Raw genomic sequence first — 21,813 nt, forward strand, 5'->3', positions numbered from 1 at the left:
ACCTTGGGAATTCTTTAGTCCACAGGGTGCTGGAAGTTCAGACATTAAGATTAAGAGAGTGATTGATAGATTTCTAGTTAATAATAACATCAGAAGATGCAGAAATAGTATGGGAATTTGGCATTGAGATAGATGATCAACTGGGGTCTAGAATGCAGCAGGCTCAAAGAGCTGAAAGGTTTACTTCTACTCTTATGCTCGTAACAGCTCTTTCTTGGAGTCAATTCTTTAGATTCATTGCATAGTATGTGGCAAGGATATGGGGGAGGGGGTTCATTCTAATAATGTTTTGTTTCATGCTGGTTAATTTTGAAAAAATGTTCTATTTTTATATAGTCACACCTTAACTTAAGTAACTTGTGTGTACCTACAAATCACCTGTGAAATGTAACGGGATATTGTATGCCTTTGTGAAGCTCTGTGTACAACACGTGGACGGATCTAAATTACATAGAGTAAATATATTTCACAGTTGCCTCCACTTCTGTGCAATGTAATGCAGGTTAGTCCAGCCATGCAGAACTGTTTTGTAGATTCCAGCAGCTTAATTTTTGAAAAGCTGTTCGTGCACATGAATTTCTAACATGTTTTTCTAGGTGTAGTCATGACAAATGAGTGTCATGGGGAAATGAGTATGTTAAATGTAAAACAGTGCATGCTGTGTTCTGATATGGGAGGGAATTGTTTGGGCATTGTATCTAACCTTAAATTACGTTAGATATAATGTTAGGATGTGCACAGTCAGCCATAATTTTAAAGGTAGTTGGGCCATGGATTTTTATGGGTAGGGTCGCATCTTTTTGCTGTGGTGGTAAGAGTTTAGATACTTGATTCCTTCTTGATGTGCACAGGTATTTGAAGGATCAGTTTTGGCTCCGAATTGAAGAGCATCTTTGCACTAGAGATTATATTCTATTGATTTGGAGCCAGTTCTACTCAGTTGCAGCCAATTCAGCAATCCTCTGCTTGACAGCTGGAGTCAACAGGCATTTGTCCAGTTGGCTTTGTGGTTTTGTTTTGCTGACCAGGCATAAGTGGGTCAGCCACATGTGACTGTTCAAGTTGTATACAGTCTTTAACTGATCCCTCACCTCTCATCAAAATCCAATGTGTTCCATTTGTAACATAGTCTTACATGGTACAAAGCTGGTGTTTTGCACAGTTTTTGTGTCTTTTCAGCAAATGAGTCCGTATGAGCATATCACTAATTATTAAGCGATATTTGTAAAATATTTGTCGCTGAAAGTATGGTTCATTCTTAAATTGCTGTTAGAGTTTCTTCTTTTAGACTGAACTAGCCAAATTTTTGATCGTGTACTGTACTGAATGGGTATTCCAGTCTTGTGAAAAAATGTTTTCCTTTTATAATGTACAGATTAAAATGTTTTGACATTTTCTTGACCTGATATCTGTTGTGATACTTTTTTTAATGAGATATTTATTGTATACATGTGTTTTGAGTTATTTCCGTGGACTGTTATTACACTTTACAATGGAATTACTGCAATCTCAACCAAGTGTTACTCGTCTTTGTTAGGGTAAAATTTGGGATATTGTTCAATAATCTGAATCTATATGGCTGTGTGTGATGCTAATTACTTTAAGCTGTAAACTCATGCCTGTCCAGTCACTTTGCAAATGAAAGAGGGGACTTTCATTACATTAGCTTGAGCAGGATTTGAACTCCGTTCTGATAGATAAACAGACAGCACCTAATTCACTGCATCATCTGTTTCTGCTTGAATATAATTTAAGTTGTATGGCACTTTGAAAGGAAAAAGGTGTCTCCAGTATTTTCTGTTCTCCCAGACTTTGGTTGGGTACAAGAATGTGTTTGCTGATGATGCATTCTATTTGAATAATTCATATTTTTCTTTCAATTTCTCTCTTTGTGTCTCTATAGTTTATTTTTCACTAAAGTCAAACTTGAAGCAGTTCACACAGGACCAGAGGAAGCACTTGAAACCTGCAAACATATGTTAAACATGTGGCAGACAATCCACAATGCACAGTTCAGGTAGGTTTTGTTACTAATGCTTCACATTAAAGGCAAACATCTAGTGTCCTTTGAAGCAAAATCAGTTTTAATCAAATACTAGATTGTAACAGGGTTTGTGGATGTATTATAATACTTTGTACATGAGGCATTCTCCTAATATGCAGTGAAATTGAGTATGTCGTTCAGCAGCCATTCAATCTGGTACTTAAATGACACAGGCAATCCAGCTACGTACTTAACATGTGAAAAACAAATCACTTTCAACGCTGGAAATCTGAAATGAAAGTGGAAAATACTGCAAAAAAAGAACTCTGCAGATCAGGCAGTGTATTTGGAGAAAAAGCAAGTGAGCTTTTCCAGTCAATAAGCTTTTCAAAGATTACTATTGTTTGTAGGATCTTGATGTGTGCACATTTGTGCACTTAGCCAAGGTAATATTGAATCTCCCTTCATGGAATGATTTGTATTAATAACACAACGGGTATTTCTTTAAGAACACGAGGTTTACTTTAACAAGAGGGGAAAAAGAAATAAAATATCATAGATGAAAATGCAATGTTTTTGTTACAGGCCTGCACTATAATGTTAATCTATTTTCTATTTGTAAGTGCCTGTAAGACCGTAAAATGTAGGAGCAGAATTAGGCCACTCGGCCCATCAAGTTTGCTCCAGCAGCCGATCACGGCTGATATTTTCTCGACTGTGTTCTCTTGCCTTCTCCCCATAACACTTGATTCCCTCAAGAATCTATCTATCTCTGTCTTAAATACACTTACCACCCAAGGTGGTAAGGAAAAGCCAGGACTATAGACCAGTGAGCTTGACGTCAGTGGTGGGTAAGCTGTTGGAGGTGATTCTGAAAGATAGCATTTACATGCATTCGGAGAGACAAAGACTGATTAGGGATAGTCAGCGTGGTTTTGTGCGAGGAAAATCGTGTCTCACAAACTTGATGGAGTTTTTTGAGGAAGTAGCCAAAAAGATTGATGAGGGCAGAGCAGTAGACATTGTTTACATGGACTTTAGTGAAGCCTTTGACATGATAGAGCAAACTTTCACACGTAAGATGGCGGCAGCAGAGTAGGCAGCATACGGGCTTCTGTGCCCGGGCTTGTACTCTTCGTCTGCATTTTTGTTCTTTCTCTTTTTCCTTCTGTCCCTTTTTTTTTTCAAACTAACGCAATGAAGAGAGCTCTTCGGCAGGAGGCAGCTTCAATGGGCTCCAGAGCAGCAGCGGCATCTTCAGAGGATGCCCCTTGCGACAGTTAATCAGTCGGTCGGCCTGTGGAGCCTGGAGCATGACACTGGCTTCCGTGTGGAGGGGCACCCTGGCGGTGGCAGGGTGTGGGCTGGGAATCCCAGAGCAGGACCCTCTCGGCGGCATGCTGTAGGAGCAGAGAAGGAAAAGTTAGACTCTCTCTGTTTTTTTTTATTCTAAGTTAATGTGAATGGCATCTATGTACGGTGACGGTACACACTTTTCACTGTATTTTATATTGAATGCACGTGACGAGCTAGTCTATATTCTATTCTAATTAGTAAAGTCAGTTTACATGGGATTCAGGTTGAGTTTGCCAATTGGATACACGATTGGCTTAACAGCAGGAGACAGAGGGTGGTGGCGGCAGGTTGGAGGCCTGTGACCACTGGTGTTCCACAGGGATTGGTACTGGGTCCACTTTAGTTTGCCGTTTATATGCATGGTTTGGATGAGAATATAGGAGGCATGGTTAGTAAGTTTGCGGATGACAGCAAAGGTTTTCTAAGATTACAAAAAGATCGTGAACAGTTGGGTCATTGGGCTGAGGAGTGGCAGGTGTATGTTAAATTTGGATAAGTGCGAGGTATTGCATTTTGGGAAAACAAACAAGGGCAGGACTTATATAATTAATGTAGGCCCCTGGATGGTGTTGAAGAACGGAGAGACCTAGGGGTTTAGGTACATAATTCTTTGAAATTTGCATGAGCGGTCAGTTTGTTAAGAAAGTATTTAGCACGCTTGCCTTCATTGCTCAGACCTTTGAGTATAGGAGTCAGGACATCATGTTGAGGTTGTAAAGGATATTGGTTAGGCCCTTTCTGGAGTACTATGTGCAGTTCTGGTCACCCTGCTATAGGAAGAATATCATTAAATTGGAGAGGGTTTGCAAAAGATTTGGAGACAGTAAGGACTGCAGATGCTGGAAGCTAGAGTCAATAAATGTGGAGCTGGAAAAACACAGCAGGTCAGACAGCATCCGAGGAGCAGGGAAGTTAACATTATGGCCCGTAGCATTGATTTTCCTGCTCCTCGGATGCTGTCTGACCTGCTGTGCTTTTCCAGCTCCACTTTTACTCCCAAAAGATTTACCAGGATGTTGCTGGGAATGGGAGGGTTAGAGCCATTAAGAGAAACTGGATAGGCTCGGACATTTTTCACTGGAGCGTAGGAGGTTGAGGGCTAACCTTATAGAGGTTTATAAAATTATGAGGGGAGCAGATAAGGTGAATTGCAATGGTCTTTTTCTTTAGGGTCGGGGAGTTCAAAACTAGAAGGCATATTTTTATGGTGAGAGGAGAAAGTTTTAAAAAGGACATGAGGGACGACTGTTTTACACAGAGTGGTTCATGTGTGGAGTGAGCTTTCAAAGGAAGTGGTAGATGCAGGTGCAGTTACAACATTTAAAAGACATTTAGATAAGCACATGAATAGTAAAGGTTCAGAGAGATATGAGCCAAATACAGGCAAGTGCGCCTAGTTTAGTTTGGGAACGTGGTCGGCGTGGGCTAGTTGGACCAAAGTGTCTGTTTCCATGCTGTATGACTCAATGGCTCTATAAAAAGGATTGCTGTCAAATTTAAAATGTGAATCACACTACCTGTCATCTTGTCGGTTCCTTCTGATATGTTATATCAACAGGGACAGCAGATGCTTATTGTATAAAAGTTACTGCCTTTTTAAGACATCTTAACGAAGGTATATGCTTTCAAACTTCTCCGCTTGTGGAATCCAAGATGTGCCAAGGATACATCTAAGACAGTGAAAGTAAACACAGTTCAGCTTTTTCTCTTGTCTAACCTATGTTGTTCAGGTCTCACCCCTGTAGATGAGAACATTGAGCACTCAGGCTTGGTAGACTCTCAATTTGGTGTTTTCAGCCAGTTTTCTGTTGTTCCACACTCTCGTACTCAGCTTGGGCATAACAGCTGTAGCTTTTATGAGGCTTGAGTTGATTTCAGCACCAAGTGATAGATTGTTAATGATTATAGAGCAGGGAAATCGTCAATAACCTCCAGTATTACATTTGCAATATTGATAGTTGTCAGTGAGGCAGCATCCTGAAGCATAACGTTTGTCATCCTGATGCCGATGCTCAAAGCAAACTTGAAAAGAACCGAGAAATTCTGGGGGTCAAAACAGGAGAAGCCTTAGAGGAGTGCAGAATGTGCAAGGGGATACTTAAAAAAAAAAATCAGGAGAGCATATTGGGATCATGAAAGAATAATGGCAGAGTTAATAAAGGAAAATCCTAAGATATTGTGCAATTACATTAAGGATAAAAAGGCAACTAGGGAAAGTGTAAGGCCCATTAAGGACCACGGTGGTAATTAGTGCGTGGAGCCAGAGGACATATGAATATTTTGTCAGTGCTTACTCATGAGAGGAAGAATGTTCATATAGAAGTCAGGGAGAAGGACTTTGATACATAAAGAAGTTAGCATAGAGAGGAGGTTCTGAGTGGTTTGACAGGCTTAAAAGTAGATAAATCTCCAGGGCCAGATAAAATATCTCTCAGACTGTGGAGTGAGGCAAGGGAACAAATAGGAGGGGTGTTAGCAATAATTTTTAATTCTTCCCTGGCCACAGCAGAGGTGCCAGAGGACTGGAGGACAGTCAATGTAGTACGGTTATTCAAGTAGGGAGCAAGAGAAACAGAAAACTATTGGTCAGCCAGTCTAACCTTCATGGTGGGGAAACTATTGGAAGCAATTCTGAGACAGAATTAATCTGCACTTAGAGAGGCAGCATTTAATTAAGAAAAGTCAAGTAATAGGCTTGGTTAAAGGGAGGTCATGTCTGACCGACCTGATGGAATTTTTTGAAAACGTAACCAGGTGCGTAGATAGACGAGGACAATGCATTTGATATAGTTTATTTGGACTTCAGCAAGCTCTTGATAAGGTCCCACTTGGGATTGATAGAGAAGGTAGGAGCCCACAGGATCTAAAGAAATTTGGCAAATTGGATAACAGAATTGGCCAAGTGGCAGGAAGCAGAGGATGATGATTGAGGGGCATTTCTGGAAGCCTGTGTCCACTGGAGTTCCACAGGGATCAGTGTTGGGTTCTTTGCTGTTTGTGGTATATATAAAGAATTTAGAGTTGAATGTGGGAGGATTGATCAGTAAGTTCATGGATGATATGAAATTGGCGCGGTGGTAAATAGTGAGAAGGATAGCCTGAGATTACAGGAGGATATAGATTAATTAGTTAGATGGGCTGATCAGTGCCAAATGAAATTCAATCTGAATAAGTGCGAAGTGATACATTTGGACAGGACAGACAAGGCAAAGCGATAAACAGTAGGACCTTGGGAAGCACCAAGGATCAGAGGACCTTGGTGTTCATATCCACCAGTCCCTTCAGGTAGCAAGAAAGGTAGATAAAGTGATTAAGAAGGCATATGGAATGTTTGACTTTATTAGCTGAGGCATAGAGTTTAAGAGTAAGGAGGCGATACTGGAACAATATGAAACGTTTTTTAGGCTGCAGCTAGAATATTGTATGCTGTTCCGGAATCCGCATTACAGGAGGGATGTGATTATACTGGAGAGGGTGCAGAGGAGATTTACCAAGATGTTTCCTGGGCTTGAGAGTTTTTTGATGAAGAGAAATTGGACAGACTGGTATTGTTTTCCTTGGAGCAGCAGAAACTAAGGGGAGCATGACTAAGAAATATGAAATTATGAGGGTCATAGATAGGGTAGATGGAACACAACATTTACCCTTGGTGGAGGCATTAATGATAAGGGGACATAGATTTACAGTAAGGAGCCAAAGGTTTAGAGGTGATGTGAGGAAAATGTTTTCACCCAGAGGTTAGTGGGAATCTGGAACTCTCTGCCAGAATGGGTGGTAGAGGCAGAAATATTTAAGAAGTATTTAGATGTACACTTGCAATACTAAGCGTGGTGAGGCGATGGCCCAGCGGTATTATCACTGGACTGTTAATCCAGAGACCCAGATAATGTTCTGGGGTCCCAGGTTCGAATCCCACCACAGCAGATGGTGGAATTTGAATTCAATAAAATATCTGGAATTAAGAATCTAATGATGACCGTCAATCCATTGTCAATTGTTGAAAAAACCCGTCTGGTTCATTAACGTCCTTTAACGAAGGAAACTGCCATCCTCACCTGGTCTGGCCTACATGTGACTCCAGACCCCCAGTAATGTGGTTGACTCTTAACTGCTGTCTGGGCAATTAGGGATGGGCAATAAATGCTGCTGAGCCAGCGATGCCCGCATCCCGTGAATGAATAAAGGAAAAGGAAGTTGTATGAGGCCATGGGCCAGGTGCTGGAAAATGGGATTAGAATAGTTAGATGGGTTGTTTTTTTTTAACTGGTGCAGACTCAATGGGCCACAGGGCATTTTTCTGTACTCCAGACCACTATGACTATGCCTGTAAATTCTCTGAAGATATAACTTGATACAGAACTATCTTTTGCCACTTGTTTGACCTTTGAGGTGAAGGGTGACCATGTATGTCATGCAGGATATTTGGTGAGTGTTCGAGAGTAGACAGGTGACTGCTGTGATTGATCTGTGCCTGAAAGTTTCTGCTGCAAATGGGACTGAGTAGCAGAATTTCCTCTCCTTGTGTTTTCTCTTTGTCACTGATGTGCACTTAGTTTTGAAGGAAATGACAGTATTTTCTACTTGATTTCATTGTGTAAAGCAATCCTGGGTGAGCTTCATGGGAAGTCAACATCAGAACTCACAAATGAATCCTCTGAATGTACACATAGTCCTCTCTTTGCCACGAGAATGGATACCAGACTCATGCTCTGCAAAGAAGATTTGCTTTGATAAGCATGCATTAGGTATTCTGGTTATGTGACCAGCTCAACTTGGTTGTGATTGGCTCAGTAAGGTTCAGATGCTTCAAATGCAAACTCAAGTGAGCAATTCAAAGTCTGATATTTTGCCTGCCAGATGAATGTGGAATGTTTTTCTATCTGCAGTTTGCCTGCACGGGTCTTGTCTCTTGTAGGGCGGTGCATGGTGACATTTCATCTTACCATTCAAGGAGTTGGCATCTGCTTTCCTTTTGTTTGTTTTCCCTGATGTACTGGATTCTATCCAGTTGTTGAGCATGGGTTCTAGGCTGTATGCCTCCACTCAAGCACTTTACTAAGCAGTGGCTGCCTGACATGAAGTGGTCGGTGGTTGTCCATTTGGTGGGAGAGTTATGTAGATAAATGTGCTGTTGGGAAGGAAGTTTCAGGATTTTGACGCAGCGACAGTGTGGTTACATTGATCTAGTTCCAAGCAGAAGGATGTGTGGCTTGGAGTAAGCCTGCAGGTTGGTGTTACTGTCATACATCTGCTACCATTGTGCTTCTAGATGGTAGAAGTTGTGTGTTTGAAAGATGCTGCCAGAACAGTTTTGGCGATTTGCTGCAGTGCATCTTGTAAATAGTACACATGGTTGCTACTGTGCATCGGTGATGTAGGGAGTGGTTGTTGAATGTGGTAAATGGGTACCAATCAAGCTGGCTGCTTTGTCTTTGATGAGTTCTTTCCTCTTTGATAAGAAGTGGGCATCATTGGCAAAGGCGTTGCGCACCCCTAATTTCCCTTCAATTGTCTGGCTGGCTAGGCCATTTCAGGGTGCAGTTAGGAGTCAACTGCATTGTTGTGGGCCTGAGTTACAACTAAGCCAGACTGGTAGGAACAGCAAATTTCCTTCCCTAAAGAATATTAGATCATCAGATGGTATTGAGCTTCTTGAGGCTAGTTGGAGCTGCATTTATCTAGGGAAGAATTTCCATGACATTCCTGACTTGTCCCTTGTCGATAATGAACAGGCTCTGGGGAGTTAGAGGTGATTTATTTGTTGTAGAATTTCCAGCCTCTGACCTGCTCTTGTAGCCTCAGTATTTATATCAATTAGGTGTAAGTACATCATGTTGTCTTTATTAGCTTTAAAAATGTATGTTGTATTGTTCCCCACTTTATAGATCATGTTATTAACAACGCAACCACTTGGAAGTAGGAAATAACATTTGAGCAGTAACTGAATAAAGTTATTGAATTAGAGTTAATTGGCTTCATGGTGGTTTGGCAAGTAACTGCTCTACATGGCATTCATAGTATGTGAACCTCCTGTTCAATCCCAGCTTTCTTTCATTCAGCAGATATTGTCTTGCTCAGGAGTAGGCAATATTGAACTCATTAGGGAGGCACAAAGTTAGCAAGCAGTATTGTGAACTGTTGCTATCCAGTAAATCCGGCTGGCAGGTGAACATAAATAGATATGGTGCAAGGTTATTTGTGCCTTTTTTTTTAATAGAATCCCTGCAGTGTGGAAACAGGCCCTTCGGCCCAATGAGTCCACACCAACCCATCCCCCTGTAGCCCACCTAAGCTGCACATCCCCAAATGCTGTGGGCAATTTAGCATGGCCAATCCACCTAGTCTGCACATCTTTGGACTGTGGGAGGAAACCGGAGCAAACCCAGGCAGACATGGGGAGAATGTGCAAACTCCACACAGACAGTCGCCCGAGGGTGGAATCGAACCTGGGTCCCTGGCGCTGTGAGGCAGCAGTGCTAACCACTGTGCTGCCCTCTCTCCCTCCACCAGATTTGAATCCAGTGTGCTCACATGAAGAATGGCCCCTTGGATAAGATACTAGGAGCTATCAGGAAAAACAGCAATCAGCCTTAGAAAGACAAGGGTTAAAAACAAAGAAAATACTTCCATTATTACCCTGTGATTAAATCTGTTCGCCTTTTTTCACAGTGATTGTGACAAGGAAAGCAGTACAACTGAGAAACGGAGCACTGTTCGAAGCAGTACAGCTGAGGGTGTAGCAACTGATAAACGAAGCACTGTTCACCTCACTTTTCCTGATTTTCATGAGGCTGATGCAGGTAAGGAGGTGGAGAGATTTTATAATTAATTCTTTATTATATATTTGAAAGACATTTGAAAGCTTTCATAATATACTTCAGCTAGGTATTTGTACATACAGTGGATATGAAGCTAAGTGACATTGCTTTAACATTTGTTGTTGAATAAAGTGATTTAAATAGGCTTAATAAAGTAAAATAAGAGTGAATCCTACTAAGAATGAAAGAATGTCTGAGAGCTTCTCTTTGTTTAATTTAAATAGCCCAATTTCCAGCTTTGTGATATTAGAATCAAGAACTTAATTAAAAAGCAAAATCTTGCAGCCTGAGTACATTTGGTCCCATTGTGTTACAGATTTGTAGGTTACAATAAGCCTTGGTGTCTCAATCAAGAGCTTGTTCCAGATATGTAATTCCGTGTGGTGAATTTTGAAAGGTGTTTGAATGTAGGGGTTGTCACTCATTTCCAACAGAAATCATGAGAGGTAAAAGAAAAAGTTTAAAAGTTCAAAAAACACGTCACATTTGTAAAAATTAATCTTCAATCCTAGAACTATTTGTTCAGCGACAACAAAAATTTATTGTGCCATTAACATATGCCTACACGGCAATGGACAAGCCCTAATCTTTCCTCTTGCATTTGTTGTGTAGCTAACATGGATCTACAGCAACAGGCTCACATTTCACGTGTTTTATGGCGATTCTGTTGGTGTGATTACTGGGACAGCAAAATTTCTGGAAGAGTAGGGCTAATCAGACTGCAACTTCCATTTGCAGCCAGCCATTAGAAGTTGCTGTCTGATTCACCTTTTTCTTAGTTGTGAGGGCTGATATTGTTACCATTTTTACTCCAATGTCCAGCCAGATGTTTCTGTAATGAAAACATTAGGACATAATACAGGAAGTGCACTTTTGGCGCATGCATTGAAGTGGAAAAAGGCAAATTGTGCCGGATACTATACATTGAAGCATGTGATACAATTTCACAAGGTACTATTTACACGAATTTGGTTCAGACACCGCATTTTACAAGATATTATGTGTGTTATTTACTGTATTACAGTGCACATTAATACTTGGGTTTGTTTGGACCATTGAATTATCAAATTATTGTGTCAAATTGTTATGTTTGTGCTTCAAAGCTTATTAACTTTTCTATTAGGAGCTACACTTACTTTCTTCAGTTTGTCCCCTCTTTGATTCTGTTTGGAGCTTCTATCCTCCTACAGCTGAAAGAAATAGCAGGTAAACAACCAACTACCAGATTGTTCATCATCGACATTGCCTCAACATCAAGGATGATGCATGTCAGGCTAGATCTTTCTTCACATGATTGAGGAGCCTAATTTTGGGTGTCCACACGTTGTTTTTTTCTGCACTGGGGGATTGGGTTTTACATGGGGAAATGGAATTTACTGTTCTGGGTTAGCACCTTCTGCTGCTATTCCAACTCATGGTCAAGTCGCTGAGCCTCACAGTGACTTGAGCCTTGATGGGTCCAAAGGCGACATGCCAAGCGGTGGATAGCCTTCTCCTCCCAGTCAGTAGGGCCAATGCCTCTGTGCTTTGGTTATGCTGACCACCCTCTTCTGCTGCAGCGAAACTCTGGTCTATCTGGATGTCACATTAAAGTCTTTCAAAGCTCCCATCAGCAGTGCCATTGTGAAACCCTGGATATCAAATGGGAAGGCCACTGGATCGACATGGCCGAGAACCAACTCTGATGGATGGGCCATTGCCACTTGATGCCTGAAAACTGCCTCCATCGGCAAGTTCTCTTCTATCAGCTCTCCATTGGCCACTGTTTCAAGAATAGCCAAAGCAAAGGTTACCCATCATCCAACGTCAGCATCTATTACAATATCAATGGGAAGTTCTTCACCCTGTGTCACACTGGGGCAAAAACAAAACTGTGGTTGGTTCGCTCATATGCAGACATTTCATTACTCTGCTGGGTAACATTATCAGTGCAGCCTCCGATGAAGCGCTGTTGTGTTTTCCCACTTGTTACAAGACCCCAGAGTTTAAATAACAAGCAGAAAAATGCTTCATCAGAGGCTGCACTGATAATGTTACCCAGCAGAGTAATGAAATGTCTGCATATGAGCGAACCAACCACAGTTTTGTTTTTGCCCCAGTGTGACACAGGGTGAAGAACTTCCCATTGATATTGTAATAGATGCTGACGTTGGATGATGGGTCATCTTGGATGAGTCGGATAATGATACTTGGGTAGATAACGAACAAGATGGATAATCTCACAACCTTTAATTGACCCCACTCTGGATGTAAAAGGTGTCAGTTCCAAATTCTGCACGAAGACCAGCAGTGGTCATATTGTTGTGCATTCTCCCTTCAGGGTCACTGGGTCCAAATTGATCCAGTGCCTTGCCCCCAACCTGCCATCCCTCGGATCAACACTTACAAATGTTGAAGTACATTTTACTGACACATGTCCAACTCGAGTTACCCATCTTGATAAGTCTTCCCATTCACCTTGCCCCTTTTGTTGTGGCCCTTTTCACTTTTTTGCTCTTTCTTTCTCTGCAACTCACAAACTTCTGGGGAGAAGAAGTCTTTGAATTCCAGTCAGTTGTCCCATCTGAGCAAACGCTGGTGATTTGATTAATGGCTAGGAATAAGAGTTCTCTGTTGATCTTTGGCCATTTCTTACAATCTACTTCACGGAAGAACCATAATATTAAAGCAGTGGAACAGGCTGCAAAGCCACTAGCCTGTGGACTCTGGGTTTTTTAGTAATGCCATCTGAAGATTTGGCAGATTTGGTCTAAACACTCATGATCAGAATAATCATTTGAGCAAAAGGGAAAAAATTCACATGTTGCACAATTGAGCTCAAGAACTCAGAGACTCCAGTAAGAAAGGCTGCAGTTGGGAAGGTCAGATGTATAGAAAATAAAGTAGTGCTGATTATTATGAGGGAGAAGAACTATATAGTCAAGAGTAATTTAATAAGTGCTGTAGTACAAGTACAATTTTGGATCAGAATCAGAACAGGAAATAAAGATGGGCATGCTGTAATTTACCCAGCTGAAACTTCAGTGTAAGTACGTGAGTGGGCCAAAACTGCACTTCTTGCAATGTGCTTCAATGTTAGCAAAACTGAAACATTGAATTCTATCAGAGCGATTAACTCAATAGTTTATTATAAATTGTGATAGTTTCTTTGCAATCCTGTACGGCGTACTTTTAAAGCCCTGCGGATTATCTTTTGGTTCTCTTCCACCCACAATATCACGTACATGTCAGGCTATTGGACCGCTGTGACATCATTGTTTCTTATTGTTTGTGGTAACTTTACTTGTGTACTCTGTTCACCTGTAATACGAATGGATAGGAGATACAAAATTTCTTGTGTCTTAACAGATGGCCATGCTAATGAGAGATTCCCATGCCAGGTTTCTCTCATCTGTAAAAGCATGTTGAGATCATTCAAGACTGTGTTCATGTCTGACCATCTGTTCTATATATTAAATGAAATCAGTTGGTTTGAAATTTACACCATAGCAAACAGACAGGAATTTATTTGATACGTTTGTGATTTGGTAAAACTATCTGTGATTTAAAAAACAAGGTTAGAAATTAACGGAGAATCTGTTTATCATGTTGTCAGAAAATAGGATATCAGGCAAGACGAGGGAAACTCCTTTGTGGGGTTCCTGGCCACATCAGGGCCTGCCCTCTAAATTAATTCTCACACCTACCCCTAGATTCTTCAAACTTGTCTTCTATCCACCCTCACTCTGCTCAGGGGGACCCCTGATCACATGTTTATTTAGGCTTCTTCACAATGGTCTGCTCTAGTAACACCACCATCTAATTGGTCAGCAACTCCGTAGGCAGGACTTCCTGCTAAGAAAGGGGTGGAAATCCAGCCTAAAGTAATTCATCTTGCTCCCAAACCTAAATTACCACATGGCAACCATCAAGATTGTGAGAGAACCTCCCCTTTGACCTTTTTGTACACGGATTTGTTGGGCAGATACCCTGTAGAATCCACCCCACTCACTGAGCACGCGGGCTGTGTCCTGCAGCAACGGTAGATCAAACGAGGACCGGAGCAACGGTGGTGGGTGGAGAGTCGGCCAGTTCGGCAGTGAGAGTGGGGCCAGTGAGGGGGCAGCAGTGGGCGGCGAGAGCGGGGCCGGTGAGGGGGCAGCAGTGGGCGGCGAGAGCGGGACCGGTGAGGGGGCAGCAGTGGGTGGCGAGAGTGGGGCTGGTGAGGGGGTAGCAGTGGGCGGCGAGAGCGGGGCCGGTGATGGGGCGAGAGCGGCGAGAGCGGGGCCGGATGAGGGGGTGACGGCGGCGAGAGCAGGGCCGGTGAGGCGATGACGGCTGTGAGTGTGGGCCTTTCGCATGGTGGTGGTGGCAGCCTTCTGGGTGGCCTAGCAATTGGAGCAGCACCTGCACCATTGTGGAGATGGGACATGAGACTCTTGAGATCTGGACTTTTTTTTGTCCTGCTTATCTTTTGGCTATGTTAAATCTTTTAATTTTGGGTTTTGTAACCAAGTGGGCGCCAGTAAATGGCGACTTTGTGCACTTTTTGCTGTATTTATGGATTCCTATACTTAGTACATGTGACAAAAACATAAATCTCAAAAATTTCTTTAATATCTTTGGAATCTTTAATTGTTTTAAGAATATCTGAAAAGAAATGTTAAGAGCTTACATCGGTTTTAAAGGGGTCAATTTCAAATTTGTCATATAATGAGAAATATTGATCCCTGTTACCCTTGACCTGGATCCAATATCAAGTTAAGACAAAAGTCATAGCACTGTACACAGTATACAGACAAAGAAGCTACTGATGGAAGAACAAAGATGAGCTACAGGCAGAAAACAGTTAGTACATAGATGTAGATATAAAGAGAAAGTTAACAGCGCAGAAAGGGGAACACGGCATTTATGTGAAGAAAACCACACAAGCTCTCTATAAAAAGGTCAGTTTTCTGCTTGACAGTAAGAAGGAAAACAGAATTCAAGAAAAACTTTGAGGAGTAGTACATGAATGCACTAAAAGGGACTGGATCCCATAAAGTGGTGCAAACAGCACAGGCTTGGGAAGCGGTTCAGGGTTTGAATCAGAGGACCAAATCATGAACAGCGTATTCTTGGCTGATCAGTTGAAAAGGAATTCTGGAAAGCTACGTGATCAGAACCAATGTGATTCATGGGGAAGAGCATTCATTAACATGCGGCTTGTCAGTGCTAATTGTAACTGGGGACCTCTGATGGACTATGCCTGACAATGAATGTGTCTGGAATGTGATTGAGCTGGAAAGGCTGAGACTGCGTATGTTTTGTGCGGCGAGTGATGCTAGTGTTTATGATTGAGTAGAATATGCATTATTTAAAATTAAAGTTTTTTTCTGCCAATATTTTGAAATATTTCATTGTCTGTTAATTCATGCTTAATTTGCTTTAGTTCTCATTTGTGTTAAAGTAAATGCCATTTAAAAGAAGAAGAGGAGTTGTGTTGGCATAGTGATATTGTTGCTGGGCTAGTAATCCAGAGACTTAGGTAATGCTGGGGACCTAGATTCGAATCTCAACGTGGGGGCATTTGAAATTTAAAAAAGATGTGGAATTAAAATAGTTTAACAATGACCATGAAACCATTAAATTGATGTAAACAACAGAAAAAATCTGGTTCCCTAATGTCGTTTAGGGGAGGAATTCAGTTGTCTTTACCTGGCTGGGTCTGCACGTGACTCGAAACCCACAATAATGTGATTGACTTTGAACTGCTCTCTGAAGTGGCCAAGCAAGTCACTCAGTTGTATTAAATTGCTAAAAAGTCTTAAAAAAAGAGTGAAACTGGACGGACCATCAGGCATTGACCCAGGCACCGGAAACAACAATAGCAAACTCATTCCTGTCACACCATTCTGACTGGGAACTGCATTGCTGTTCTTTCAGTGTCACTAAATCCAAATACTGGACCAAGCTGGAGAGAACTGAGGTAGGCATTTTTAACAGCCCGCCTTAACATTTGAGAGCCTCTTTTGATTGTCTCCAGGCTAAATTCAGTGTGCTTTATTCTATCCCACCATATGGGGCATTTTTTTCCCCAAGGCTGGGGTATCTCCTGGCTCTGTATACCTGCCTTGGAAACAAAACCCCAGGCCATTGCATGTGTGTGAACTCACCAAATTCAGTCAAAGAGTTATTGTTTAGATATTTTCGTGGTAATTTATTGGAACTAATAGGAACTGGTCATGAATAATAGGAATACATAAGCACATTGTATAAATAGTTCTGGAAGAGTGACTTCCTCCCTACTCTAACATATAATCAGCACTATACTCCAGTAGGTCCCTGACATAAATAAAACAAAACTGTGCATTTGATATTGCAAAAAATTAAATACAAAAACAAAGTGATGATGATTCATCAATCATATACTGTTTTGGCCACTTCTTTTCAGATAGGATATTGGAACAATGGGGGAAAAAACATACACATTATAACTAGGGTGTTGCATGGATGAAATGTTGGGTTATTCTTAGTTGTGCAATCATCTTTGGAACAGAAAATTTAAGAGAAGATTTAATAGAAATTTTCAGAATTATCAAGGCCAGATGATGAAAGGTTTCTCTGCAGATTAGTGAATTAGTGCCACAGGGTAGAGATCTTAAAAATATTCAAATCTTAAGGGGAACAATTAGAACTTAAATCTTGTGAAGAGTTATTAGAATGTGAGGTACATTACAACTTACTCCTGAAGCTGAGTCAATTACAATTTCTGAAGTGAGAGAATCTGATTTTTTTTACCTCTAAGAATAAAACAGATTTTTTTTAAGGATTTTAATTAATTCAGTCTGCAAATGTCTAATCACTGAAACAACAATTATGAAGCAAATAGAATGCTGAATAATTTAGTCAGAAGAATAGGGTTAATGTCAGAGGAAGCTATCCAAATTTACAAATTAGGAGCAGATATAGGTTATGTGACCTCTTAACGCTGCTCCACTATTCAATAAGACGCTGTGTTTTGAATTCTACATTACCATCCATGCCCAATAACATTAGATTTTTGTTAGGCAACAGAATCAACGTACTTCTGCTTTAAACATATTCAATAACCTTGCCTCCAGATCCTTCCAAGGTGAAGAGTTCCAAAATTGCACAAACCTCTGAGGAAAATAAAATTTTCCCATTTCTACCTTAAACAGCAAACCCGCCCCCCCCCCCCCGCCAATTTTAGAAGTATCCCTTAGGTTTGGACTCACCCACAGCCACTTTGTCAAGACAATTCAAGATTTTTATACACTGAAATCAACCCACATTCTTCTGCACTCCAGTGAAAATAAACCTATACCATTCAACCTTCCCTCATAAAACAACCTGCTTATACCTGGTATGAATCCAGTAAACTTCCTCCAAAACACATTCAATACATTTACACCATCCCTTAAATAAGGAGACTAAATCTGCCCACAAAATTCAAGCTGTGGTCTTTCCAATGCCCGGTTTAACTTTTTTTTATTCATTCACGGGATGAGGGCATCGCTGGCTAGGCAGCATTTATTGCCCATCCCTAATTGCCCAGAGGGCACTTAAGAGTCAACCAAATTGCTGTGGGTCTGGAGTCGCATGTAGGCCAGACCAGGTAAGGATGGCAGTTTCCTTCCCTAAAGGACATCAGTGAACCAGATGGGTTTTTCTGACAATTGAAAATGGATTCATGGTCATCATTAGACTCTGAATTCCAGATATTGTCACATCTTCTCTTAAATTTTCTGTTCCAAAGATGATTGCACAACTTTAAAGAATAACCCAACATTTCATCCATGCAACACCCTGGTTATAATGTGTATGTATTTTTCCCCATTGTTCAAATTCCACCATCTGCCATGCCGGGATTTGAACCCGGGTCCCCAGAACATTATCTGGGTTTCTGGATTAACAGTCCAGTGATAATACCACTAGGCCATCGCTTCTCCTGAAGCATAACATCTTTATTTTATGTTCAGTTCTTCTCATAATAAAGGATAATATTTCATTACCTGCCTTAATTATTTGCTATTCCTGTGTACTAAACTCTCGTGACTCATACTCTAGAACATCTAGATCCCTCTACACCTCAGAAGTCCGTAGTTGCTCTCCTTTTAGGGAATATACTGCACTTTTTTATTCCTCCTGCAAAATGGACAATTTCACATTTTCACACATAATAAACCATTTGCCATATTTTTGCCCACTGTCTCAAACTATCCATATCAGTCCATCACCACCTTATATCCTCTTCACAGCATACTTTCCTGCCTTTCCTTGTGCCGTCTGCAAATATAGCTAACCATGCCTTTGCACCCTTCGTCTATGACCTTGGGATAAATTGTAAGAAGTTGAGGCCCACGACAAGATCATGTGGGACCCTAATTATCACATCTTGTCAATCAGAGGAAGACCCTTATAATGCTATCTGTTTTCTGCCACTCAGTCAATCCTCTATCCATGCCAGTTTGTTCCTCCCCAGACCATGAGCTGTACTTTGTGCAGTAACCTTTTATGTGGTTCCTTGTCAAATGTCTTCAGGAAATATAAGTGCAGTTTTTCAACCAACCCCCTTTGTCTGCAGAATATTCTTCCTTCAAAGAACTCCAATAATTTGATTAAACATAATTTGTCTTTTGCAAGGCTATGCTGACTTTTACCCAATTGTTACCTTTCCAGAATTTACCAAATTTTGGAAAATTAACACCACTGCATCTACTGGCACATTAGCTACCATTTTTAAGACCCTAGGATATTAATTTCATTAAGAATTGGGGACTTGTTAGCCCATAGCTTCATCGGTTTCGGTAGTATTGTGGTTTGACCACACCTAAATAATGCGTCTCGCTGTGGCCATTGGGAGACAAGGAGGGGATTCAGACCATGAATACAAGTTCAAAAATCCAGGAGCTGAACCCTAACAGTAGGTTACTGACTTACCAGGGGACTGTAGGATCCTGGGTGACTAGCCATGAAAAGAAGCTCAGGATGAACTGTATGCAAAAGGCGATGTCTAAGTAGAGTTTGAAGGCACGGGCCACGGAATTATTTTTGAAAGAATTAAAGTCATGGAATGACTATATTTCTCTGAAAAGATAAGCGAAGTCAGAGCAATTAGCTTTCCTCATCTGTTTCCCTTCCGAGTTTCTTCAAATCTGGCAATGTAAGCTTTTGGTTTGACCCAAAATGACAGGGTCAAATGTTCTTTGTTGTTTAGGTTGGGGAGGTTATCGAATTTCAAATTCTCTTTGTTGCTGTTTAAAAATAAATACTCATGACAAAATTCCTAATTTTTCCTCCAGGTTCTCTGCGTGTCCCATCGATTGCTGCTTCCCGAATGGAACTGGCCACGTCAGAAATATCTGCGCAAAGCAGTGCTGTGAAACATGCCCCCAAGCAATTGACCATTATTCTAGAGCAGATTTGGCTGCAAGCAGGTATGTGTGTAGGAATTTCGTTTGGTGTAGCACGTGTTTAGAAACTACTGAATATTATAGCTTTCTACATTGCAATGGTACTTTATTGACTGTAAAGCACTTAAGAGATTCTTGGAATTATGAGAAGTAATGATTTAACAAGAGCTATCAGTAGCACAGTACTTAACGATATGGATTGTGTTATATTCCTTCAAAGGAGTTATCATTTGCATTTTTGTCATCTTGGAACCACAGTAACTTATCTTCTTAGTAGATTGATATAAAAAGCAGAGTATTGTAAATCATCCTCTCTGCCTCTGAGTCATAACTGCAATAAAGTCTTTTATCCAAGTTCTTTCTTGCCATATCTAATTTACAGTGAGCCTCCTTTTATATGAGTTGATATAGAAGAGTAAGCAAAATGAACAAACTTAGTGTGAGGGTAGTTAAGAACTTTTCTACTGTAGATGTTTGACAGCTTTGTCAGTTTGGTTTATCATCTTTGAAAACTGTTAGTGGCTATGAAAACCTTCAACTGTAAACTGTTTAGACATTAGGAAAGCCTGATGGGTCAAGGATTGGCAATCACTTTCCTGAATAATTTTGTTTTGCATTCCTATAAACTATGTTTTAAAAAGGGTTTTAAGCTGGAGACAGAAACTGGCAAATCTAAGTATTCATAAGACAAACTGCTATGCCACTATATGTGAGTGCTTCAGGTATTATCCTAACTCCATTTTATATTAACCCATCCTGAAACATTCACCAAAGTCAGCAAGATTAGGATTGTCAGTTATTAAAGGATTAATTTGTTAGAGCCTGGCAAGTATGATTTTCTTACTGGTAGTTTTCTAAATAAAAAAGAATGCAAGAGAGATGGTGATACGATAGTGTTGGATGTCATATGGAAACGGATATAGATGATATTGCCAAGGGACAGCATGTAGATGAGAAATAGAAGGGTTCAAGAATAGCTCTTTGACGGAACAGAGCAGGAGCGGGTAGAAAAGTTATTGCAGGTGATTCGCTGGCTATGAATGAATAGCTAAGAATGGCAAGTACAATCCTACCCAACTGGATAGGAGTGGAGAGGCTTTGGAGGAGGATGATGTCATCTGTACATGAGGCTGCAAGCAAGATGGGAAGAATGAGAAGGTTTAGTTTACAATGGTCTTGATCGGCCTGGTCTTGATCAGGTTGTTTTGCGATTTTCATAAAATCGGTAAGGATACTGTGCCAAGTTTCGAAATCTGAACATAGGTCTAGAAGAAGCATATTTGGAAAGTGGCAGCATGTTCATGGACTTTGGAGAGGAATGTGAAGTTAGAAATGGAATGGTAGTTTGCAAGAACAGCTTAGTGACAGGTTATGTTTACAGTTCAGTATGATCCTTGAATATTGAGCAGTTTTTATAAGTGAAAGCAGTATATTAGGTAGTCCAGTCAGAACTGACAGTGAATGGCTAAACCAGTTGTCAATCATATTCACTCATAACTGCAATCCATGAATTTTAAAAATCAGAGGAGGGTCATACCAGAGGAACAGCCAAGGTGAGAGAAAGTATTTTGTTTTTAATGGGGACAGGGCATCAAACTTTGAGGTGCTGTTGACCAGAATGGTAGGTCCAGATGTATAGTGAATGGAGGGCCCAATACTGGACAGTTGGGCTTTTGCATGTTCAGTTTTTTTTCCTCATTCTTGTTTGCTAAGTGGACATCACAAGCAAGGCTGGCATTCATTTATTACTCATCCCTAGCTGCCTTGAACAAATAGCTTGGTCAACTATTTCAGAGGCCAGTGAAGAATCATTCACATTGCAATGTGGTTTGGAGTCACACATTGGCCAGTCAGGTAAGGAGGGCAGATTTCCTTCCCTCCAGGCATTAGTAAACTGTATGGAGTTTTGAAACCATTGGCAATGGTCATTTTGAACTAGTCTTTATATATTGGCTGTCCCTAGAAGCCCTTGAAATGGGTGGTTGTGATCTGCCTTCTTGGATTGCTGCCATCAATTTTCTGTAGGTTGACCCGCAAGGCCTTTAGGGAGGGAAATCCAGGATTTTGAAGGAATAGCAATATATTTCCAAGTCAGGGATGGTGAATAGCTTAGAAGGGAACTTGGAACATGGTAGTATTCCCATGTATTTGCTGCCCTTGTCCTTCTAGATGTAGTGATCATGGCTGTGACAGGTGCTATCTAAGGATCTTTGATGAATTTCTGCAGTGCATAAGTAAAAAATGGAGAGAAAGATGTGGA

General features: G+C 40.9%; 1 protein-coding gene across 2 annotated transcripts in view; it reads left to right on the forward strand.

Annotated features, from left to right (window-relative positions):
* The window catches only part of LOC109921860 (tetratricopeptide repeat protein 7A-like), a 298,546-nt gene that overhangs the window by 182,851 nt on the left and 93,882 nt on the right, over nucleotides 1-21,813 (forward strand). For both annotated transcript variants that reach the window (XM_048601437.1, XM_048601438.1), the window contains exons 16-18: nucleotides 1,904-2,017; nucleotides 10,010-10,140; nucleotides 19,443-19,577. In XM_048601437.1, the coding sequence (XP_048457394.1) occupies nucleotides 1,904-2,017; nucleotides 10,010-10,140; nucleotides 19,443-19,577 (380 nt within the window). The remainder of the gene's footprint in view (nucleotides 1-1,903; nucleotides 2,018-10,009; nucleotides 10,141-19,442; nucleotides 19,578-21,813) is intronic.

Source organism: Rhincodon typus, chromosome 9, assembly GCF_021869965.1.
Source record: "Rhincodon typus isolate 14 chromosome 9, sRhiTyp1.1, whole genome shotgun sequence".
Lineage (NCBI taxonomy): Eukaryota > Metazoa > Chordata > Chondrichthyes > Orectolobiformes > Rhincodontidae > Rhincodon > Rhincodon typus.